General features: G+C 48.1%; 1 protein-coding gene and 1 long non-coding RNA gene across 9 annotated transcripts; both read left to right on the forward strand.

Moving 5' to 3' along the window:
* The first annotated feature begins 5,656 nt into the window (after positions 1-5,656).
* On the forward strand, positions 5,657-15,201 carry LOC104683524. Of its 8 annotated transcripts, none has more exons than XR_005603000.1 (7): positions 8,700-9,057; positions 9,362-9,446; positions 13,037-13,159; positions 13,898-14,046; positions 14,303-14,367; positions 14,601-14,687; positions 14,765-15,201. XR_005603000.1 is itself a non-coding variant. In XM_039559282.1 (7 exons), exons 1-6 carry the CDS (start codon positions 8,898-8,900, stop codon positions 14,619-14,621), a joined length of 603 nt encoding a protein of 200 aa, XP_039415216.1. In that variant the 5' UTR covers positions 8,700-8,897; the 3' UTR covers positions 14,622-14,663; positions 14,765-15,201. The 8 variants fall into 8 exon arrangements, 3 of the variants coding, with proteins under 3 accessions (XP_039415216.1, XP_039415215.1, XP_019135850.2); XM_039559282.1 differs by having other exon boundaries at positions 14,601-14,663; XR_005602999.1 differs by having other exon boundaries at positions 14,303-14,687.
* A 16-nt stretch (positions 15,202-15,217) lies between these two features.
* Positions 15,218-16,959, forward strand: LOC109143290. Its single transcript, XR_005603004.1, has 4 exons — positions 15,218-15,595; positions 15,690-15,815; positions 15,936-16,004; positions 16,085-16,959. It is a non-coding gene; the product is annotated as an uncharacterized LOC109143290 (long non-coding RNA).
* The last annotated feature ends 6,919 nt before the right edge of the window (positions 16,960-23,878 follow it).

Here is a 23,878-nt window from a genome sequence, read left to right on the forward strand (position 1 = left end):
ACGGACTATGCCTTTGAATGCACATTGATTGTTATGTGCCTTCCCTTGACTCAAATACTGAGCTGGCAAAAGAGGATTTGCAGTGTCTTAAGTGCTGAAAGGCTGAATGCTGGTCAGTAGGAGACTGTGGTTACTACCTTTGTCCTTGCACTCCAACCCCTGCCTCTGGAGGATGAATGGTCATGATTAACACAACCATACAACCACTTCATCTCATCCAGGCACTGAGGAAGGGGTTAAGGAAAGAGGGTTGGGGAACCTGAGAGTTTCAGAACACCATCCTTTTTAACCCTTCAGCAGTCTATCTGCATGTGTATGAGTGAGATGCTTTATACAGGTAATCCTTCACACATGGCTCATTCATTCACACCTCTTTGAGTTGATGCAGTGCTTGGGAGGTTATACCAGAAAGTCAGCTGATACAGCTCATGTTATAACTGGCATTCCAAAAGCTTCCAGCTTTTGAACGAAATGAGGAGTTTGGGAAACCTGTAACACAGGGCTTCTGATTTCATGTTGGCTTTATACAGTTATGAGGCTTAGGTTTACAATTTTGTGACTGTTTAATATGTGGCATGTGTTATTAGCCTCTCCAGAATACAGGTGATGACAGAACTACATGTATTTGGAAATGTACATTTCAAAAGCTATAAGATAGGTCTTGTTAATTTAATTTTGATTTTCTTGCTTTCTTTGCTTCCTCATACAGTGTCTGTTAGATGCCACATAAAGAAGATGAAGGAGCCTGTCCACAAAAAAGACTTGTTAGCCAGTGAAGGTAAGAATACATTAGATGCCTGGTACACCGTGGGCATTTGTTGGAAGTTCTTGAAATGTTAAATGCAAATCTCTACTTCTACATTCCAAATCTGGCATTTCCTGGGTATCTAATTTTTTCGTGTAGTATAGAAGACACTGTAGAGCTGCAGGTCTGTATAATCCCTTTTTAGCAAGAATACTATGCCTCAGTTTACAACTGGAAGATGTTTCTTTAATATGCAGTTTCAGATTTATGTCCTGTGTTGTCATCTGGCTATGGCATTACTTCTTACTATGAATGTTAGCACTATAACCATGCAGTGTTTGAACACCAGTTTTAATAGGTCAGGGCAGTTGTAGTGGACCTTTCTTGAAAATGCGTGCCATTCTTGCAACACACCTCTATGAATGTGAAATGTGCCAAATCCTGGAATATGTGCACTTAAATAGGCAGTAGATCTGGAACCCATGGATGGCTGAATTCCAAATTACTTGTAACCTCATGCTTATCTTCAGTGTATACTTTTCTTTCATTACAGGGATGCTGCCTGGAGCAGAGATGAGGTCAGGAAAGCCAAGACACAGCTGGAGTGTAATTTGGCAAAGGATTCAAAGAATAATGGTAAGGGTTTCTACAAGTGTGTTGAACAGAAAAGGAAAATTAAAGAAAATGCACACATCACACCCTCCATGCTCTCCTGGTAAGGAAGACAGGAAAAGTAAAGGCAACTGTCATGGAGAAGGCTGAGATACTCAGCAATTTTTTCACTTCAGTTTTCAATGGTAGTCTCTCTTCCTGCATCTCTCAAGCCCCTACACCTCAAGACAGGGAGGTGTAGGGGAATACGTAATAGTAGCCGTCGAAAACAAAGATCAGGTTTGGGACCACGCGAGGAACGTGAACATGCAGCAGTCCATGGGATGCAATCAGTTGCATTCTTTGGTCCTGGGGGAATTGGCTGATGTAGTTGCCAGGCCATTCTCAATGATACTTGAAAAGTCTTGGCACTCGGGCAAAATCCCCAGTGACCGAAAAAAGGAAACATTACACACATTTTTAAAAAGGGTAAAAACAAGGACCTTGGGATCTGCTCCCTGGTCAGCCTCACCTTTGTGCCTGCTAAGATCATGGAGCAGATCCCCGTGAAAGACAAGTGAAAACATTTGGGAGACAGAGAAGCAGTTAAAGATGGCCAAACATGACTTCACCAAGGGCAAATTGTGCATGACTAATCTAGTAGCCTTCTATGGTGGAGTAGCTGCATTAGCAAACCGAGGAAAAGCTGTGGATGATTGTTGGTGCCACATTGGAGAGATACGGGTTTGATGAATGGACTGTTAGCAGCCTGATCTAGTGAAAGATGTCCCTGCCATAGCAGGTCCCTTCCAACTTTAACCATTCTACCATTCTGTGATTTACTGTTACTGCAGACTTACACCCTGACATCAAGACTGGCGCACTCTATTTCCTAGGTGGTAAAATAGTAATAGCATGAGAACTCGTGTTCTGGAAATGGGCTTTACAATCACTGAGTACCTGATCCATCCCTGATGCTGGTCAGTTCAAGCCTTGTGCAGAGTATTATTTCTGGTTATATGCTCTTTGTGTTCTTATGAAAGTGCTTCCTAAATGTATTAGAAATGCTTCTGGTAAGTGCTGTAGTTTCCTAATTTTTTCCACAGTTTCCTTGCTGGTGTTACATGTCATAGCAAGGAAAGGCAGCTTCCTTACATATAGGTAGTACTGTGAGGCAAGGAAGATACATCCCTTTTGGCCATCCAGTCTAATTCAGAGAGTTTTACTTTTTTTTTGTCTAAAAATTGTGCCTCAGAGCCATGCACAGAACATTATCTGATTTCCCATTCTTTTAACAAGATTATCTATGTCTTTCAGTTCTGTCTTTTCTTCGACGGGTGTACAGGACAGGACAGGACTGATTATTTTTCTTGTTTTAGTACTGAATAGGCATATAGCCCCAAAGGTAACTAGATGTCTTATTTTCTTTGGTGTTAATGCGAATTAATACCTAAGCACCTTTGTGACTTGCTGAAAACATCTGTGGTCTCTGTGCAAATTCAGTTTGTCCTAATCTTGCAGTGCGCTTGGCAGCTGTATATAATTTCTACCTTTTAAAACCCATCTATAATATGCTTGCAGGAGTTTCTGGGGAGGTCTTAACTAGTAGAATGTGAAAAAGAAATCTTGGACTACATCCAGTGGAAGTACCAAAAATCAAAGGATTGGAGTAAATAATTGCTTGTCTAGGTTCATTACCTAATGGCACATTTTCGTAGCTGTTTATGCACGGGCATACTTGAGATCCTTTGTGCTGTTAACTTAGAATTTTATTTGGTACAGCTAAGCATAGATTTGCTAGAGCACAACTGTGTACTTTGAAATTGTTTTTACTGACTGCAGTAATTTTTTTACGGGTAACGTTTCAGCTTCAATCAAAGAAGTGTCCTGTGTGTCAGGAAGGTTATCATAGCATTATCCTGAATCCATGTCAACATCACGTACTTTGAGATTACTGTGCAGCTCCACAAGAAGAATGTCCCTGCTGCAAGAAGAAAAAAAAATTCTGGTTAGGGTTAGAATTGTTGTTCCAACTGTGGTTGGAACTGATCTAACGCTATGTTTACTTGGATGCTTGAAAAACCCTGATGAATGTAAAATCACTTGTTAATTATTGTGTTTTGTTGGAAGATATGTCATAAAATGCTTCAAGTTGCTTTCTAGTCTCGTGGGGTTTTTTTAATATGCAATAATGTGATGTATTACTTGTGTACTGTGAATTTAAGATACTTCACACGGCTTTACTGTTAGATCACAGCGTGGTTAAATGGAAATGACATCTAGGTGGGTTTTTTTTTTTTACAATTTATAAGTTAACTGCATACTGTCGTATTTATAAATGTACCAGGGAAACAAAACCAGTGGGACACATATGCTTTCATATTCAAATACATGCTCATGTTTTCAATTTTGTGAAATGGAACAGTTTTAGTAAACAGCTGTATATTTGCATATTTCCCTCCACCTGGATGCTTGTAGTCTTTTGTACATCTATGAAGCTGTGTGGTACTCATAAGGAGTAGACATGGTGTACATGTAATATTACCAAGTGCCTATGTCCAATGTCCTATAAAAGGACAGAAGACATAAAAAAAAGATTTGGCAAATAATTTTTATTATTTCCTTTTGTATTTTGAAGAGTTTGACAGTAATTAGAATGTGTTTCCTGCTTTTTTAAATATTAAAAAATACACTTTTTTCAATAATAAATGCCCATTTGAAAGGAACTACAAAATTATTTAAGTATGTAGTCGGGCAGTGGCATTTTGACACTGATTCTTCTAAAAGGTGGTAATATCCTTACTTCTTCCTGGTAGTTGGGAGCATGCAGTTCAGGAGGAGAAGTTAATAAATTACTGCATGTTAACACTGTACATTCTTAATTTTCTTGCATGGAATACTTGCCTGCATTATTCCGTTTTCTGTTAAATTCAAGTGTGACACTAGTACAACTTGGGTTGAGATGTCAGGGCCCCCAAGTGATGGAGCAGACTTGCTGCAGGGACTTGTTACGTGCGTGACGGAATAAACCCTTACCAGCCACCTTTGCCTTGCCTTTGCACTGGATGAGAGGCTGTCAGTGAGATGATACATGGTGGGGATCAGGCCCCTGTTCCTGCTGGGCCCCAGCTGTGGGGCCCAATGACATCTCTGGTCCTGTATTCATGGTTCTTAGATTTTTTTATGTCACTGGGTTACTTCTGTTCGTGTGCAGTGTGTGTCTGTGTTTGTGTCTATGTTGAAGGTGCTCTGCCTGCCACAGCAGTGAGAGACAACAGAAGGATAACCATAGGATTATTTACTTTTCATTTTACTCTTCAAATTTTCCCACTTGACTTTCAGCTGCTGTATTGACCAAGGGAGACACGTGGTAGCGGCACGAGGGCTAGAGCTTTGGGTCTGTGCGTGCAGGTTCCTATTGTGGTACAGCTATGTCCTCCAGCCTCACAGAATGATCTCCCTGCAGCAGGGTCACAGGGAAGGGGTGAGGCATCTGGCACTGGCTGGAGCGCCGTAGCAGAGGAGGGACAGGGCAAAGAGCCTGAATGGGAGACAAGGCACCATCCTCGGAACACACTGCCCCCTTGCTGTGGGGCAGCCACCAGCCTGCGAGACAGGAGCCGGGGAGGGACTTTAATGATTTGGGGGGGGCTGACTCCCCTTTATTTTTCTAGCAGATGCCCCTTTTGGAGGGGGGATGGATGTATGTGAACAGCATTATTAAAGCTGGTGTCCAGGGTAGTTTGATTCATTTTATGCCTTCTTTGGTGGCGAGGAAAAAGGGAGGGAATTGGAGTCTGGGGGGTGATGATGTCATTTGGGGCATCCCAGTGTCACTGGGAGAGGGAAGATGCAGTGAAGGAGAAGGTGAGTAGAGTATGAGATGGGTCAGGTGGGGTCCTCTCAAAAAAGGGAGGTTACAGCCCAAAAATGCTTGGAAGTTTGGGGGGTGTGTTTTTGCAAAAAACACAAAAACCTGTAGCTTTTCTTATGCAGGATCTTAAGAGTATAAGAAATTCCAAATATAGATATAGAGGGTTTAAAAAGACAAATATAACTTTTGTATAAATAAATTAAACAATAAAGGGCTTGAAAAATGGAAGAAAATACCTCTATAAAGGCAATAGAAATAGCTCTGAGTATTCAGAGGTTTTTTTCCTGTCTCCGTAGAACTGAGGTTTTGGCTGGGACGTAAATCGCTGCTGCCACCGAGTGATCAGAATGACGCACTGCAGCCGCCGGCTGGCAAATACCACACTCAAGATGGCGGCTCGGGGGCGCAGGTGACGCTGTCCTCCCCAAGATGGCGGCCGGGTACACATGCGCTTTGGGGGCTGACAAAATGGCGCCGCGGCAGGACCTCTCTCCTCTTTCTGAGTGTCTGAGTCCGACCCCGGCCCCGGGCTTGCAGCACGATCTCGCAGGGCGCTTTCCGGTGTGGGGACACAGATGGTGCAAGAGTAGAGTCGGCGTCAGAGTCGGGATCAGGTTCAGGCAGCGGAATAGACGCCTTTCAGAGGAGCGGGGCCCTTTGCCGTACCACACAAAAGATGGCACCTTAGCCGGAAGTAGCTTCTGCCAGCACCCAAGATGGCGGAGTTGTGGAGAGTCACGTGATGCCCCACAAAAGATGGCGACCCGCCCTGCGGCGTATCCTGTCCTTCCAAAGATGGCGCCATCGTGCGCATGCGCTTCTGGGTAATGGCAAAACGGCGCCGGGGAAGGCGCCCGCTCCTCAGAAACGCATTTATTCGGCTGCTTGAACCTGACCCGGCCGCCGACAGCGACCCAGCGCTTTCAGCGCGATTTTCCGCGGCGTTTCCCGGTGTGGGGACACGGGTGGTGGGGTCAGCGGCGCCGGGGTGGGGCGGGAGGCACGCGGGCGGCGGCAGGCAGCGGCGTGGTCGGCTCCGTCCCGGTCGCACCGCCCCGCTCCTGACGAGGACCCTTCGAATCGCGCGCGGTACCGGAGCGGGCTGCTCGCGCCCTTCCCGCGCTCCCGCCGCTCTCCCGAACGTCGGAGCCGTCGGAGCCGTCGGAGCCAGGGGCACCCAGCAGGATGCAGCTCCTCTTTCCCAGGAGCCGGAGGCAGGGTTTCCCAGGCAGGGGGAGCAGGGAGAATTTCAGCTCCCAGCAGCTCTCTGTGAGTGCTGGATGGACTCTGGGCTGAGCCAGGTGGGAGGTGTGGGTGGTGTTCATGTCCCCAGGAACTGCTGAAATGGCAACTCACAGCAGCCTCGTGTGTCTGTGTGTGGAACCAGCTCTAATGCTGGCAGCCACGTGGGAGCTGGGAAATGAACATCAGCAGGCTGGAAACAAGCCCCAGAGATTGGGTAAAACGGGATGGACTTTTCCCAAGTGTCTGAAAACCACTTTTGGCTTTGCTTTAGGTATTTAGCACTAAAGCGATTCTCAAGGTGTTGGCATTTCTTTTAATGCAGTTTCGTGAGGTGCTGCCTCAATGCCTTTCTTGCAGCTGCTGTTGGTTGAATAGGTGCCCTGATTTATCTGTTAGGTCGTGGTTTGTTCACTGCTTCTCACAGCTTGTACAGTAGCTGTGACGCAGTGGTGCAGTGACACACCGGAATTTCTGAGTTATTGTCAAGTCTTGACAGATGACTTTTATGAGGTTAAATTCCAGTGAATCTGTACCAAAAACCAGAAGCCCTGAAGCACAAGAAGCTGTGCTTCAGGACCTGGTGGCCTTGGTGTGCCCCTGGCTGTACCTGTTCAGGTGTTCCCCTGCTGTGCTGTCGGTGCTGCCTGTTGGAGCAGTGGGGATGGGCAGATCCAAAGAGCAGGAGTTAAACCCCACAGAAGTGTTTCGGAGCAGGCAGGTGGGACCAAGGCAGAGCTGCTCAGGGATGGCAGGTAGAAACTGGCGCCCTCACAGGGAAAGCTGTCTTAATCATCACAATCCTCTGCTTTTCCTATGACTGAACCTGTCCTTGGTCATTCCTGCTGTTTGCAGAGAGAAAAAATGCTCTTGGGGACTTGCTACTGAGACCAGCGATCCATTTTCTGAGGGGAGTCCTTGAAACAGAACTTTGAGAAATGAGGATGCTGCAGCTGGAAAGACGGGAATGGAGAATCCATAGTGAATGTTGTCTGGTGAGTCTCCTCATGTCCCTGATCTAATGCTGTGCTGTCACCAAGTACCCCGTTCTGATTTAAGCTGTCCCAATGTGCTGAAAGTACACATTGAAGTACAAAATGCATGTGGAAAGCTTCATGTTCCCAAGGGATTGGTTTAGGGATGTGCAGCTTCTGAACTGCACATGTAATTCAGATTCCCACAGAAACCTGCTGGAGTGCAGTTCTGGGCCAGGAGTGTCAGGAAAGTGGCATTTTCACTGCTAGCTCAATAGTTAGTTTCCTTGGAGCTCTCAAGATTAGGATGAAATGGTGTTCATGCCCCAGTGGGAAAGCATGGAGCAGGATCGGTGCTGTAACTGTGTCTTTTTTCCTGCTCTCTGCACGCTCTCGAGGATGCCCTGGAGTGCTCTGGCTCATGGCAGTTTAATCTGTGTGTAACAGCTTCCCGTGCCTGTCTGTGCAGGTGGGCCAGTCACTGGGTGTCCCATAGAATCCCTGAGGTTGGAAAGGCCCTTTGAGACCGTCAGGTCCAACTGCTGCTCCAGCACTGCCAGGGCCACCCCTTACCTATATGTCTAAGTGCTACATCAGGAATTACCCACTGACACAAACTGGAGTGAGGGCTGCAGGCACTGACAGTGTCATTGCTTGCTGGCAGTGGGGCTGGGGGTTCCTAGAGGGCCTCCAATGCCCCTTCCCTTCTCCCTGGCCTTCCCAGGCAGGATGGTTGGTCTGGAGAACACAGCGTGCAGGGGGAGCAGCCCAAAGCCAGACTCAGGACAGTTTTCCCAGAGTTCAGGGAACCTGTGCCTGAAGCACCTTTAATTCCAGTGTGCTCGGAACTTTTTTGCGTAGGTTTTTATAAACTTGAAAACAGATTTTGGGATCTACCAGTGAATTCAGTGAATTGTCCCAGCCGGAGAGCTTTTTGCTGACCTAAAACTAGCTTTTGAACCCCAGAGCCACAGGGTTTGTAGTATTTTACAATAGCAGAGTGAGCCTGTTCAGTGACACAGTTGACCACAAGGGCTCGGTCAGCCCTTGCTGTTGTGCATTTTCCTCTCTCAGAGGAGGAAAAACCCCTTTGCTTTACTTATGGCAGGGTTCACCGAGGCTGTGAATTGTACTCCAGAGCATCTTCAGGCTCCCGGTGCTTGGGGCTGTGGTCTTTGGTGTGCAGAACACACCCCAACCTGTCTAACCTGGGTTTGGGTGCACATTTCCAGAGTTAGTCAGACTGGGAAAAGGCCAAGAGGGTGGTGGGAAGGCCTGTGTCCCAGGCCTGGGCATCCTCAAGACACCTCAAGGATGTTTTTTAAATGTTTGTTGTCTTTTGTTTCCCAGCCCAGGGCCAAGCTGGAGAAAAGGTAGAGAGAGTGGCGAGCAGGAGTCCCATGTTTAGATCTGCCCTTGGATTGCAATTCCTCCTGATGGGTCTGTGCTGCCCAAAGTACAAAGGAGGGAGATGCTGGAGTACCTGTTTGTTCCCCTGTTGAGCTTGGAAGAGACGCTGAGCGTGAAATTCCAGGGAAGCTGCGCTTGTGTAGTGACTGGAGTGAGAAGCAGTGGCAGCTGTTTGCCGTGGGCTGGTTTCCCACCTTCACTTCAATTCCCTGGCATTGCAGGTAATCCCATACAGCTTTGCTTTTCCAAGTGCTTTGCTGAAGGGTTTCTGAATGTGGCAGTGAGCTTTTCTGTACTTCCCATTTATGTGGAGGATTTGCTTCAGGAAATGTGTCGATTGTCTGGATGGATTAAAAAGTCCCCATTCCAGGTTAATTGCAGTGATAAAAGGGAAAAGAAGCCAATAGCCTGGACTGGGATGCCCCAGGCCCCTTCCAAGCACAGGGGTTGTTGCTTGGTCTTTATTCTCCAGTCCTGTGTGCTCAGGCCTTTTTCTGAACTGTTCAGCCATAAACGCTATTGCAGGAGGAGCAGAAAATTCCACGGCTCCTGGGGATCATTTGTCTGCGCTGACTTTGTGCTGCAGCCGGAGCTGTGTCCTAAATGTAAGGTATGAATTAATGTAAATTGTCTGAGACTGTGTGTTTGGACTTGCTGGTGTAGGGAGGGCCAGGTCTGGATTTAGATTTGTGGGCACCGAGCGCTTCTTGTGTCAGCTTTAGGTCTGGTGGGAATTGTTGGAGAAAGGAGAATTGAAGTGCACAGCTCTGTTCTTGGAGAACAGGCTTTTTGTCTGTGGGCTTTGTTGGTATTGCTCTTTAACTGAGCCACACCTTTAAATAATGATGTGGCACCTTCTAGAAGCAGTGTTCAATATGTTTTGCGCTCTCTCATGAGATCTTTGGGCTCGTGTTTTTCCATTGCTGTGTCAATCCAGCATTGATCTATCTGTGGTGTTCATTTCATCTGGATGCAGAGTTGGGCTTTTTGGGCAGATGGTCCCCCTCAAACCACAAGGCTTATTTAAACCTTGTACACTATTTTTTGAAGATGCAGGGTGGGTGAGGACTTTTTCTTGTTGCTGTACTAGGGAATGGAATGCAGGAGGTTCCTACAATATTGGCATTGAGGTTGGAATGTTCAAGGATATCAGTGTGACGATTCTCAAGGATGAATCTTGCTCCCGGCAGTCTGTAGCGTGGTAGAGCAGGGCACGACGAAGCAGGGTGTGAGGCACAGGCAGGGTAGGAACAGTGAGGTGCTTCATGCTGGCAGCTCGGTTTGGTGTTGCTGATGTTTTCAGAGTAGAAGCAGATTGATTTGGTTCCGGTGCACTGGAACAGGATCCAAACCTTAGAAAGTATTTCTTTGTCCTCAGGCTGAAAAATATTGCTGTGCAGCACTTGTTCCCTTGCACCTTCAGTTCATTGTGGAAAGCATTTATTTTAGTGAGCAAATGTTGTTGTGGCTGGTGCAGTGAAAAGCAGAAGAGTTCTTGGTAAGATCAACTTGGAGAGCTCAAGTGCCAGCCAAAACCTTGCTGTGTTCTGCTGTGATGCCACTGAGGGAGGAAAAGAGTGAGTGTGGAAAGCCCTGAGTGGAGTGGTGGGAAATGGGAGGAGAGGAAGAGTCGGGCTAAATATGGATTTAAACTGGGCCAGGTGTTAGTGTAGGAAGAGACATTTAACTGCAATTTATTTGTTTCAGGAGGTGTCTCATCATATAGTCTGCTATTTAACAGTTTCCATGCCAGGTTAATTGTAGTGGAAGACAGCAAATGAAGCCAAGAGACTCAGTTAGGATGTCCCAGGTCCCTGCCAAGCACAGATTACAAAAAACCAAACCCTGGGATTACAAAAATACTAAAAGCTCATCTTAAAAAATACTAAAAAAACAGTCTACCAAAAACTAGGTTCCAAAATACTAGAATAACATTGTTTCAAAATAAGAGAAACCCAAATTTCAAAATACCAGAAAACCAGGTTTCAAAATCTCGGTTTTAAAATATCAGAATACCAAGTTATAAATTACCAAAATAACCCAGTATCAAAATACCAGAACACCAAGTTCAGAGGTACCGAAGTAACCCAGTTTCAAATTGCCAGAACAAGTTCAGAAATACCAGAGTAACCCAATTCCAAATTACCAAGTTCCAAAATATCGAGGTTACCCAGTTTCAAAATACCAGAATACCAGGTTTGAAAATACCAAATTAATTCAGTTTCAAAATAGCAGAGTCTCAAGTTCCAAAATATCAAAATGACTCTGTTTCAAGATATCAATTTGCAAAATACCAATTTTCAGATGTCTTATACAGGCAGGATTCCCAAACCCACAAGAATGCAACATTGTCAAAATGGGATCTGTGCTACCAAAATGGATATTTTATCCTCTGAAAAGCTTTCTTACAGTGACCATCAACACAGGTATTTATTTTAATTGTACAGCCAGATGCAATAAGACTTTTACTTCAAAAGCAAACACATAGTAGTTTTCTGCTTAGATTGTGTCCACAAGGACCGGCATTTGGGCCGGAGAGCTGCAGTTGGGATCAAAGGATGGAGTCAATCTGCTCCCTGCAGATGCACAAGGAAAGATCGAGTAGCAGGCAGAGGGAGTATTTATAAACAATATCAATATTTCACTGAAATTCAGGCCAGTGGAGACATCCCAAGTGTCCCTCCAGGAACAACAGCTGGAGCATCCAGCAGGGGCTAGGGAACAGCCGGAGGCACCTGGGCAGCTGAGCAGGCGGGGCAGCATGTGAGGTGCCAGGGGGAAAGTTTCAACTTTCCTCTTTTATCTTGTCAGTCCCTCCCCAGAGCCCCTAGTCCCTCCACAATGCCCCTAGAAAAGAGAGGGGTTATTAGGAGAAAAAGGGTTTAAATTGGGGGGAAAAGCTTCCTTTTCTGTAATTGTCTGTGCCCAAATTGAGGGGGAATCAATTCAATTCCCCTGCAACTTTAATGGTATCATTTGAAGGAAATCCTGCCTTTTCTATGCTGTTAAGGGTATCAGCTGGCAGGAAATCCCCATTTTCCATTATTTTCCAGTTTAAATGGAAGGGGAAGACCTCAACAGTGCTATTTTATGGGTTTGAATTAAGGGTAACTCCCGCATTTTCATCATCCTAATGTTTAAATTGAGGGGGAAGCCCAATTAGGGTTAACCTTTTTTAAAGGTTTGAATTGAGGAAAAATCCCCCTTTTTCCATCACTGGAGAGATTTAAAGTGAGGAAACCCCTCTTTTCCCAATAGTTTAGGGGATTAAATTGAAGGGGAGAAGCCATTTATTTGCCACTGTATCAGTTTAAGTGGAGGTAACCACCCTGTTTCCTCGCTTTAAGGGGTTCAGTTGAAGGAAGCTCTCCTTTTTTCAGCTTTTTAAGGCCTTAAATCTGCATTTCAGGGCACTTCTACCTGTGTCCTGGTATGAAATATCTCATATGGACGCAAGCCCGGCACATGCGTAGCCCTAACACTGCCCGGGAGTCTGTTAATTTTGCTTTGTAACGTATATAGCCCTAATTAGAGGTCCCAATGAGAGTTACACCATTCATATAATTGCTATTCTTCTCCATCCTACTTAGTCATACATGGAGTACTACTTAGTAATTACTAAGGTGTAACTATACAAATTAGCAACTAATTATCCCACTTATCTATCTATGCTGCCAAAACATGAAGTTTTATTTCTTACCCAGTCTCTGCCCTTTCACTCAATGTAGCTGTAGTAAAAAAGAAGGTATCATTTCCCTGACAAGTTTTTTTTTCCTCTATCCAGCCCTTTACTCCAGCCCTTTACTTGCATTGAATTTCAGTCAGACGAGCCAAGCAGGTACAGCTGCTTTGAGAGCTTTTATACCTTGTGGTAATTACCTCCTCCCTTTTCCGGGGCATGATGGGAATGAGAGGCAGACCTGGCCAGGGGTATATTAACCCCAGCCTTTGCCAAAGGGGTTTATTTCCTCTCTGGCATTGATTGGGATAAGAGCTTTTGTCTTATTTCAATGAAGGGGATGTTTCAGCTTATCTCAGCTTTTTCTTCAGCCTCTAAAGCAACAGAGGCTTTGAAGACATGATGAAGAAGATAGCATTGAACACAGGGAGTATTTAAGCTCATGATTTTGGGCTGAGTGTTCAGGGGAGTGAGGTGCTTTTTTAAATTCAGTTTTTTGTTCTCTTTTTTTTTTTTTTTAGGAGCATCGTAACTTCTGGGTTGTGTCAAGTACAGAACTTCAAATTTTTTCAGTGTGCTCATTGTATCACAAAAGGGACTTGCCCTGTGTCAAAGATGACATCTGAAATTGAGGCTTCCGATAGGTAAGTTGTGGATTATGACTGGGAGAGAGACTGTGAGCAGGGTAACTGGTTTAGGAAGTGCCAGGAGGGGTTTTGAAGGCTGCATGGTGGGAAAAGCTGTCCATTAGGGGCCCCCTAAGGCTTTTCCTCAAGCATAGTAGATGTATTTACGTATCTTAAAGCACACGAATGCATCCACCACACTCACAGAAGCACAGTGTAACTTTGTCCCTCGCTAACCTAGGTGTCCATTGAATTAATGGCCACAGCTTTTGACTTGAGACGAATCCGGAGACTTGACAACCTGGATGCACTTAGGAGATGGCGAGTAGGATTCGGCCTATACGCCCCTAAACTTGCGCGTTGATTTTGGTTTTCTTTATCTTGCTGGCTAAGAGGCTAACCTGGCTATCATGGGGCCTTCCGAGACGGCTGAGGAGGACTCATTTCACGTCCAATGTGGATTCATGTTGCCAGTCATCCGAAAGATAAGTCGGGGGCTACGACCTGGAGATGGGATGGCAGCAGGGTAGTGAGTTGGAAATTCCTGGGAGAGATTTAATAATTAGTGCAGGGGTAAGGGATGCCCTCTAAGGGGCCTCTTAGGACAGCTAAAGGGAGCAGCTCTACTTTTGATTGCAACCGTAGGGTGTGCAGTGCAGAGCAGTTCCAGTCTGTGTTGTGTTGTCTAGTGTGTTGTGTTGTCTAGCGTGTCTTTGGGATCCCTTGGATCAGATATCTTTGCCTTTTCCCCTTGAGGACCTTATCGCCTCTCGGCACGATGCTGATATCGTCCGTTCTTTTACCGGGGGACTCAGCCATGTCTCGGAATCGCATCTCGGAAGCGTCGAGTCGGATATCTTTTGAGTCCTTGTTCCTGGCTGTATTGCCGTCCATCCTTTCCAGCTGTGAGTTGTAATTTCCTGGGGCTTGTAAGGATATGAGGAGTGTTCTGAACATTGTCTCGCAGCTGTCTTTATCATCGAGACCGACAGTTCTTGTAACAGGTCACTCTGTTACAGTCTTGTCTTCTGCTCCTTAGACACGCCATTGGTCATCTCTTTTGGCGTTGTCTCAGTCCTCGCTGTCATTCTTCTCCCTGAGAGCTGTTTTTATCATTCTTGTGTCACGCTGTTTGTAGCATAATGTGTTGTTTGTGTTTAGCCTGGAACTGCTCTGCCCTGTGGAATGGAGTGGGGGGTAGGAGGAATAGAAAGAAGACTTTACAGGTAAGCTTTAGGTTTGCTTCGCTACCTGAGTCACACCTCGGACCGAGCAACCGTGGCCGGTCTGTGCGGGGTTCAGGGGGGGCAGTATGGCAGCGTCTCGCAGTTTTTTAGCCCTTCGTCTTAATGCACGCTGTTGTCGTATCCTAGGCAGTTCGCTTTGACACATGAGAACTTAGGAAAGGTTAAGCTTTCCCTGTGTGTCGGAGTGACATTGATGAATAATTTTTTTGCAGAGGCAGAGGGATAGGATGTAAACCCAATACAAATGGAGAAGGCCAGAGGAGCACGGCAACGAGGTGGGTCAGCCCTCTTAGGAGATGGTGAGTGGCAGAATTGTTGGGTTTTGGCCGACGTGCCACTAAGTTCGTGTCCTGATGTTTGGTTTTCTTTATTGTAGCCAACTAAGAGACAACAGCCCGGTGACAGCAGGAACTTCCCGGACAGCAAGAGGCAGCCTTCTTTTGCGCCCCAGGCAGATTCACATCCCCAGATGTCCAAGAGATAAGTTGAGGGATATGACCCACGGAGGGAATGAAAGCGGGGTGTCGGGTCAGGGCTCGCTGGGAGGGATTTTTGAGTCAGCTTTGGAGATGGGGATACCCAAGAAGCGGCCCCTTAGGCCAACATAAAGGGAAAATCTCACATTTGATCACAATGCCCAGGTGTGCAGGGCAGAGCAGTCCTGGTGCATGTCACTTGTCTATTGTGTGTTCTCTGTCTTTTGGGCATCTTGTGTCACAGGTCTTTTGCCTTAGCCCTTCGATGTGCTTGCAGTCATTCTTTCCGCCAAGAGTTCTCTCTCTTCGTGGCATCCCCTTGTTTGTCATCTCCTGTGTCACGGGTACCTGCATGTGTTTGGCCCGGAGCTGCTCTGCCCTGCTGCATAGTCTGGCATTATAGGTGCGATAGGGCAAAGCCCGGGGACTTGAAATTTGTTGTGTAGGCTGTAGTTGCCGTCTAGATGGTATTCCTAGATTGACACAAGGTGCCTGTAGCCTTTAAGTTCTCATGCAGCACTTTGACTTTTGTCATCACTGTCTTTCAGACGCAGATCGATTATATCTGTGGTGGAGCGCTCCATACTAGGTGAGGGGGTTCCCACAGGAAGGTGAGTCACCGTTTGTGTTTGCAGGGCAAGTGTAAATGGTGGCTGTGTTACAGCATTGTTCTTTGTCTTTGTTTTTAGGAGGTAAAGCCAGATAGCAGCAGTCAAGGTGAAGTGAGCGAGGTAAGCGGTGACTGGTGGAAAGAAAAAGTTGTTATTGCTTGGGTGCCAAGTTCTGGTACAGCTTTAAGCATCCATTGTCATTTGTGTGTTTTAGGCAGTCCACTTGTATTATGCTGAACCTCCTCGCCAACCAGTGGACAGTCCCGGCTCGCTGCCCTCATGAGCCCTCTGGAAGTATTACAGGACTCTGCAATAAAGCATTTACATTTTCCATTCGAAGGTACCGTCCGGGTAGCCTTTGGCAATGACGGAGGAGTTGCGGCGAGTCAGGGAGGGAGGAGAAGCGAGGGTCTGCTCAAGTTTCGGCAGTGCTGCTTCACCTCGTCTCCTCTTAACCCAGGTATACCCCGCGACGACGGCGTCAGCCTCTCAGCCTGCGGCCCTAGGACCTCGGCCTTCTTAGGAGATGGTGAGTGGCAGAATTGTCGGGGTTTGGCCGATGCGCCACTAAGTTCCTGTAGTGATGTTTGGTTTTTTTTTTAATTGTAGCCAACTAAAGAGAAAACAGCCCAACAACGGCTGGAGCTTCCCGGATGGTGAGGCGGCCGTCTTTTGCATCCGAAGTGGATTCACAACTCAGGACATCTGAGAGATAAGTCAAGGGGATGAAAGCGGAGTATCGAGTCGGGGCTCGTCGGGAGGGATTTTTGCGTCAGCTTGGGAGATGGGGATACCCAAGAAGGGGCCCCTTAGGCCACATAATGGGAAAGTCTCACATTTGATCACAATGCTGAGGTGCACAGGGCAGAGCAGTCCCGGTGCATGTTGTGTCACTTGTCTATCGTGCGTTCCCTGTCTTTCAGACATCTTGTGTCGCAGATCTTTTGCCTTAGCCCTTTGATGTGCTTGCAGTCATTCTTCTCGCCGAGAGTTTTCTCTCCTCGTTGCATCCCCTCATTTGTGATCTCCTGTGTCACGGGTGCCTGAGTGGGTTTGGCCCGGAGCTGCTCTGCCCTGCTGCACACTCTGGTGTATGGGTGTGATGGGAGAGGGCCCGGGGACTTGAAATTTGTAGTGTAGGGGAAAAGGGCAGGAAATGTGAGGGGAGGAAAGGGCAGGAAACGTGAGGGAAAAAGATGGGAAATGGGAGGAAACATGGGTGTGAAACATAAGGGAAAAAAGGCAGGAAACATGAGGCCAAAAATGATGGGAAATGTGAGGGGATGGAAGGGTGGGAAGCGTGAGAGGAAAAGTGGTGGGAAACTTGAGGGGAAAAGGGTGGGAAATGTGAATAAAAATGGGAAAATGGTGGGACAAATGACAGGAGCCCAGGGGTGCTTGGTTTGGGGTCCTGCTTGGATTCAGCAGCTCGAGCTGTTTCTGTGTTACTGCACCATGAATAAATGGCTTTGTGGAACAAGACATCTGAGACTCGGCCATGGCAAACCTGGGGCTGAAGCAGTGAGGAAACCTGGTGTGACTGTGGGAGTGGTTCCGTGGGGACTCAAGTTGGCATGCGTGGAGTCACTGGAGCCGCTGCTGTGAATATGCTCCAGTCCCAGCAGCTAAAATCTGTGGCCTTGGGATTTCTCCCAGAGGGACTCTGCAATGTCACACTGGATTGTTCCTTAACACTGCCATGGCCACAGCAAGTCCTTGCACCATTGCTTTGGCTGCTTCCCTCTTTGCCCACTCCCCTCAGAGTTTGTTCCTGTCCCAGTTATCAGCTCCTGTGCTGCCTTTCCCACCCCGCTGGAAATCTCTATGTCCAATCGTGTGTTCCTGGAAGTCCAGCTGCTCTCGCCATGCAGTTCTCGGGTGGTGCCAGCACGCAGAGGCTTCGCTTGTGCGCTGTTGGCTCTGGCGGTCCACACCACTGACCCTGACCTGGAGAATCCAAAGCCGTGTCACATTCCTATCACCTTGCTTCCCACGGAAGGGAACGGCCTCTTGGCAAGAACTGATGGGAGGAAACGGACTACAGTGGGGCGATGGAAAATCCTAAGAGTTTTATTCTTGCCAAGGGATTTCAGTAACAGTGAGAAGGCAGAAAGGCGGCTGGGCTGAGCAGGGCTCTCGTGTGCGAGATGAGGCAGAAGAGGAAGGTGCGTGGCCAGGGGCAGCGAGGTCGGGGGATGCGGCAGGGACACGGAGACGCCGCTGGCCTTGAGTGTGTGGGTGGGGCGTGGCGTGGCTGGAGCGGGGGTGCTCGGTGAGGGAGCGCGGCCGGGCAGGCAGTGGCGCCTGGCAAGGCAGCGGGACGCGGGTCCTCCCCCCCGGTAGGCGGCGCTAGGGAGCGGAAGAGGCGCGGTCAGGTGGCGGCAGGGCCCGGGCAGGGTCGGGGGGGATCGGGGTGGTTGTGGGGCAGTCTGGGGGGGTTGGAGGGGTGGAGAGGGGATGTGAGGGGGAGGTCGGGTTAGGGGAGAAGGGAGAAGGGGGGGTGCGGGGTGCTTTGGGGTGGGAAGAGCAGGATTAGTGGGAATTCGGTGGACGGGAGGGGCCGGGGCGAGGGAGGGGAGGGGGCATTGAGGGGATTTGGGGGTATTGGGAGGAATTTGGGGTGTGAGTGGGGGATTTCTGTAGTGAGAAGGTCCCCTTCTGGGGTGCAGAGTAGGAATGTGGGGGCTTGGGAGCAGGATTTGAGGTGCAAAAGGGGCTCCTTGAGGGCAAAAAGTGGGAGAAAGGAGAAAATATGGATTGGGGGGAGAAAGGGGAGTATGTGAGGTTTTTGGGGAGGGTTGGGTTTTGGGGGGAGCCCAGTCCCCCCTGTGTCCCTCCCACGCCCATGGAGGAGGAGGGGGAGGAAGAGAAGGAGAAGAAGACCCCCTGTGGGTGGCAGAATTGGGGATGATTTGAGGTGAAAAGGGGGGTTTTGAGGTGGTTTTATGGTTTGGGGGTCCCCAACATTGCCCTGTGCTCCCCCCTAGACCATTGCCGTCACCTTGAGGAGGAAGAGGAGAAGCCCCTCCACCCCATGCGGGGCCTGTGAGGGGACATTGGGGGTGTCAGGGACCCCCTCTGAGATGGGGAGGTTGTGGGGAGACTGGGAGTCCCCAGGGGAAATTGGTGTGGAATTGGGGGGCTCACCGAGGGGGTTTTTGAGTGAGGATTGGGGGATCCCACCCTTTTCTACGGTGTATTGTGATGTGTGTGGGGAAGGAAAACAAAGAAAAGTTGTAATAAGAGAACAAAGAGGTTTCGTTAGAAAGAAAGGACTATTCAGTCAAGGCAGGAGAGATGTAAAATGGAACAAGTAGCAGAAGCACAGTAGTTTTGCAGAAGAAATTGTTGTACAAGCACTTGTCTCAGGGAAGAAAGGCTGATGTTGCTATTAGGGACTTGATCACGTATATTATTGGTTAGCAGACGTATGACCAGTTACACTATTGGATATCCAGGCTCACGCTATTCTAACCTGGGAGTGAAAATACTATAAAAGCTATGTACACTTTCAATAAATGTTGCTGGTGGTACCAGGACTGGGGACTGTGCATCGCTCATACGTTGCAAATGGCTCCCTGAACAGAGACTTACAGTGTCCTAAAATGATCCTAGACCTGCAACGTTTCCGGGCTGCACCAACGGTGGGCTTCAAGGATGGTTGAAAGCAGTCCTACAATATGCCAGGTTGTGGTAGCAAGTGCTTTACAACCGGTGCGGCAACAGTTTTCAACAGTTCCATTGTACCATTATATGGATGATACACTGCTAGTAGCAGATGACTCTTGTATTGCAAAACTGTTTTGCCTTTTTGCGTCTTTCTTTTGACAAATTTGGTCTTTGTATTGCAGCAGTTCAAACTGTCCCACCCTGGAAATACCTAGGGTTTCTATTATTTGAACAGAAAATTGTTCCTCAGCCCATTGTGCTGAGGACCTCTATTGAAATGCTAAATGATTTGCAAAAATTATTAGGAACTGTTCATTGGCTCAGACCTACCCTTGGTACCTCCACTGAGGAATTGTCACCCTTATTTAATTTGCTTAAGGGAGACACAGGTTTAACATGTCCTCACAAACTCAATCCAGAAGCCCGTGAAGCACTGCAACTTGTGACAGATAAAATGCAGACATCCTTTGCATCCAGACGACAAGCAGAGTTACCACTGAGGCTTTTCCTTATCCTGGCAGAATTCCAACCAGATGCACTAATAGCACAGCGGTGTTGTCTTGGTTTGAAAGACAGGTGTCTGCTAAGGAAGTCAGAAGCCTCCCTTGGAATGGCACATGCAACCCCCTTCCCTCCGAGTTATTATAACTTTGAACTCAGGGGGCTTTTAGGCAAAGATGTGGGAAATAGGAATAACAGTTCTTTACTATTATTTATATATATATATATATATATATATATAAAACCAGTCAAACAAACAACAGTAACTATGGCAGTAACAGCAAACAATCACAAACCCAGTCCCAGCCTTCTCGGCTGTCGGGCCCTTTTCCCCTCGGGTGCAGTTCTGCTTGCAGCCGGCAGGGGCGCTGGCGGCTCCCGGTGAGCAGGGCAGGTGTGATGGTTCCCCCGCGGCTGCAGGGGGCGCTCCGGAGCGAGCTCGGGAAACACGCGGCACTGGTGCCCCGGGATCCCGGGAAGGGATGGGACAAAGGCTTCACAAACCCCTGGGCAGCTGGCCCTGGTGTCTGCCCAGACCCGCTGGAATGGCAGGCTGGAGGGGCAGGGACGAGCACAAATCTCAAATGGCAGATGAGATTTATCCAAATGGAGAACCCCCCGGAGGTCTAGGCAAGCAGGGCGAGCACGGCTACAGCGTAGCGAAAGCTCAAAGCAGCGGCAGGGCAGGGTGGCCACAGCCCGGCCTCCAGCGGGCCAGGGAAGGTGGGCCCCCGGGGATCCTGGGGTCTTTCTCCACAGAAAGAGAAAACAGCCGCAAAGAACAAACAGCTTCTCTCTCTTGAACCCAGAGAGCAACTGACCCCACACCCAGGTGAAACAAAAGAGCAGCCAGGCGCACCCCACCTACAATGGATAGCTCTTTTGTCTTCCTTAAGTACCCCAGCAATTTGTTGTCTTAGTAACAGTATGGGGGAAAATTCCTTTAACAGAAAAAAAAACTAGAACTCTTTAAAACCCCAACATTATCCACCCCAATTTTTTTCCCATACTAACATGTTACATGAAACTTAACCCTTTTAACCATATAAATACATGCATCACCCGAATTATATACATATATACATGCTGATACTGCTACAAGTACAGAGCCATGGGTAGTTCACCCTAAAACAAGGTCCCCTTGAGGTAAGCATCGGGTCTCTCCATCCTTTTGCATCACCCACCAGGTGCAACCTGGTCCCTGAGCAAAAACAATGCCACGGATGGGTTTGTCTTTGCTTGAGGCTGAATTAACCCAAACAGTTTTTCCAAGCATACCTCTCATGTGCACCACTGGAGCCTTATCTCTGTCTGTTGTTTGTAGGGGTTCGGATTGGGCAGGGCCTGCTCGGCTGGTGGAGCCTCGGGTGTTAACTAACCAGGTGGCTCTTGCTAAATGCACCTCCCAGTTTTTGAAAGTCCCCCCACCCAGTGCCTTCACGGTGGTTTTAAGCAGTCCATTACACCGCTCAACCTTCCCAGCTGCTGGTGCATGGTAAGGGATGTGGTACACCCACTCTATGCCATGTTCTCTAGCCCAGGTGTTTATAAGGCTGTTCTGGAAATGAGTCCCATTGTCAGACTCGATTCTCTCAGGGGTGCCATGCCTCCAAAGGACTTGATTTTCCAGGCCCAGGATGGTGTTCCGGGCCGTAGCGTGAGGCACAGGGTAGGTCTCCAGCCATCCTGTGGTGGCTTCTACCATCGTGAGCACATAGCGCTTGCCTTGGCGGGTTTGAGGCAGTGTGATGTAATCAATCTGCCAGGCCTCCCCATACTTGTATTTGGACCATCGCCCACCGTACCACAGGGGCTTCACCCGCTTGGCCTGCTTGATCGCAGCGCATGTCTCACAGTCATGGATCACCTGGTGTCTTGGTTTGAAAGACAGGTGTCTGCTAAGGAAGGCAGAAGCCTCCCTTGGAATGGCAGATGTAACCCCTTTCCCGCCGAGTTATTATAATTTTGAAATCAAGGGCCTTTAGGCAAAGATGTGGGAAATAGGAATAACAGTTCTTTACTATTATATATATAACCAGTCAAACAAAACAACAATAACTCTGGCAGTGACAGCAAACACAAACCCAGTCCCAGCCTTCTCGGCTGCCGGGCCCTTTCCCCTCGGGTGCAGTTCCGCTCGCAGCCGGCAGGGGCGCTGGCGGCTCCCGGTGAGCAGGGCAGGTGCGATGGTTCCCCCGCGGCTGCAGGGGACGCTCCGGAGCGAGCTCGGGAAACACGCGGCACCGGTGGTCTGGGGTCAGGGGAAGGATGGAACAAAGGCTTCACAAACCCCTGCCCAGACCCTCGGGAACAGCAGGCTGGAATGGCGGGCTGGAATGGCAGGCTGGAACGGCAGGGACGAACAGGAATCCCGGGTGGCAGATGCGATGTATCCAAGCGGGGAACCCCCCGGAGGTCTGGACCGGCAGGGTGGGCACGGCTACAACATAGCGAAGGCTCGAAGCAACGGCAGGGCAGGTCAGCCACAGCCCAGCCTCCAGCGGGGCAGGGAAGGCGGCTTTAGGATCCCGGTGTTGTTTTCAGCAGAAAGAAAAGTGTCCGAAAAAGAACCAGCAGCTCCTCTCTCTCCAAACGACCCAGCTGCCCACACACCCAGGTAAAACAAAAGGAGCACCCAGCGATTTGTATCTTAGTAACAGTTTGGGGGAAAATTCCTTTAACAGAAAAAACACTAGACCTCTTAAAACCCCAACAGGTACACAGTCGACATCTGTTAACAATCCTGTTAAAGCATTACTGGTAGCGTTCCTTTCCCTCGCAAGCCAACAGCCTGGTTTATTAATTGTGATCAAGGCCTGTGCCGTACCAACAGAGGCAACTAAGGAACTAAAATTTCTTTCTGTAGGATTCCAGAATTTAACCTCAGACTTACAGTCAGGGCCAAGTGATTTAACATCACACTTATTTTGCCTATGTCGCAGTGTCCAATTAGTTAGTGCTTCGAGATTGGGATGAAACATGGTTAAATGACCAAAAATAATGGACCTCGCACTGCTTTTCCTGGAATGCCTTCCCATGCTCTGTTGCCACATATCAAAACTATGTTATCGGGCAGGCTGATTGCATTGGTCCCTGTTGCGACTTGGGAGGGAGTAGTGACATTGCACCAGGCAGAGGCATCACGGTAAATGCCAGTGCCTCTTCTATCAACTCCTGTGTTGTCTGTGTTTGGATCGTTAGCATAATTAGGGTAGAAACACACAGGAGCTTTTATAGACCCCAGCACATCCAGCTCTTGCGGCCACAGTGAGAGAGCAGAAAAGTTATTTATTTTTCTCATGCCTCCATTAGCATTGCCCAAATGCCATCCCACAGACTGGCCAGCATCAGACTGCCGGGATCCCAAACACGCCCACGACGATCTCTGCTTACCTGGAGTTGTACAATCACCTGTCCCTGTCTGATTGTATAACTTGTTCCATTCATCCTTTGTCAAAGGAATGCCAACCAGACATGTCTGAAATGGATCACTAGCACTGGTCATGGAAATACAAAGGGTAGGTTGCTAAATTGCTTTGGCTAATGGCAGCCAAACATTGCTCTTGGGTTGTGGGACCCGTGCTTCATTCACAATCCTCGAGAATCTGCTGAGGATGGCAAAAAAGGCTACCCGTGTTGTGCCAGAACCCATTGTAACTGATTAGCAAAGTAAAATTGAGTTGCCTTCAAGTCTTCATTCCTGCTGCAGCGGGTTTGATGTTCTTCGCAGGTAACCAATAGGGTCCTGTGGATAGAGAAACACAGCCACAACCACGTCCCCACGTTAGCAAAGGCACGGGGCCTAACCATTGTCCGCTCTGCAGACCTTCATAATGGACAGGCGGTTGAGAATCTCTTAAGGTATCATGGGAACACCTTCTTTCACTTGCTGGAAATATTTCAAAAATTTAAAACAATTGTTGCTTTGTCCCAATTGTTCCTGAGCTGTTATACCAAGGGGATCCCCCCTTTTTTTTGTTTAAGAAGCATTTTTGTTAAAAGGGCATGAGTGCGTTCCACAACAGCCTGACCTGTCGAGGAATGAGGTATGCCAGATACGTGACGTATACCCCAAGAGTGAAAAAAGGTTTTCACTGGTTGGGAGACATGTGCTGGACCATTATCAGTTTTTACTACCTTTGGGACTCCTAAGGTGGCAACAGCTCGCAACATGTGCTTAATGACATCTCTTGCCTTTTCCCCTTTATGAGCGGAGGCAACAAAAGATTTGGA

The sequence above is a fragment of the Corvus cornix genome, chromosome 12 (genome assembly GCF_000738735.6).
Source record: "Corvus cornix cornix isolate S_Up_H32 chromosome 12, ASM73873v5, whole genome shotgun sequence".
In the NCBI taxonomy this organism is placed as follows: domain Eukaryota; kingdom Metazoa; phylum Chordata; class Aves; order Passeriformes; family Corvidae; genus Corvus; species Corvus cornix.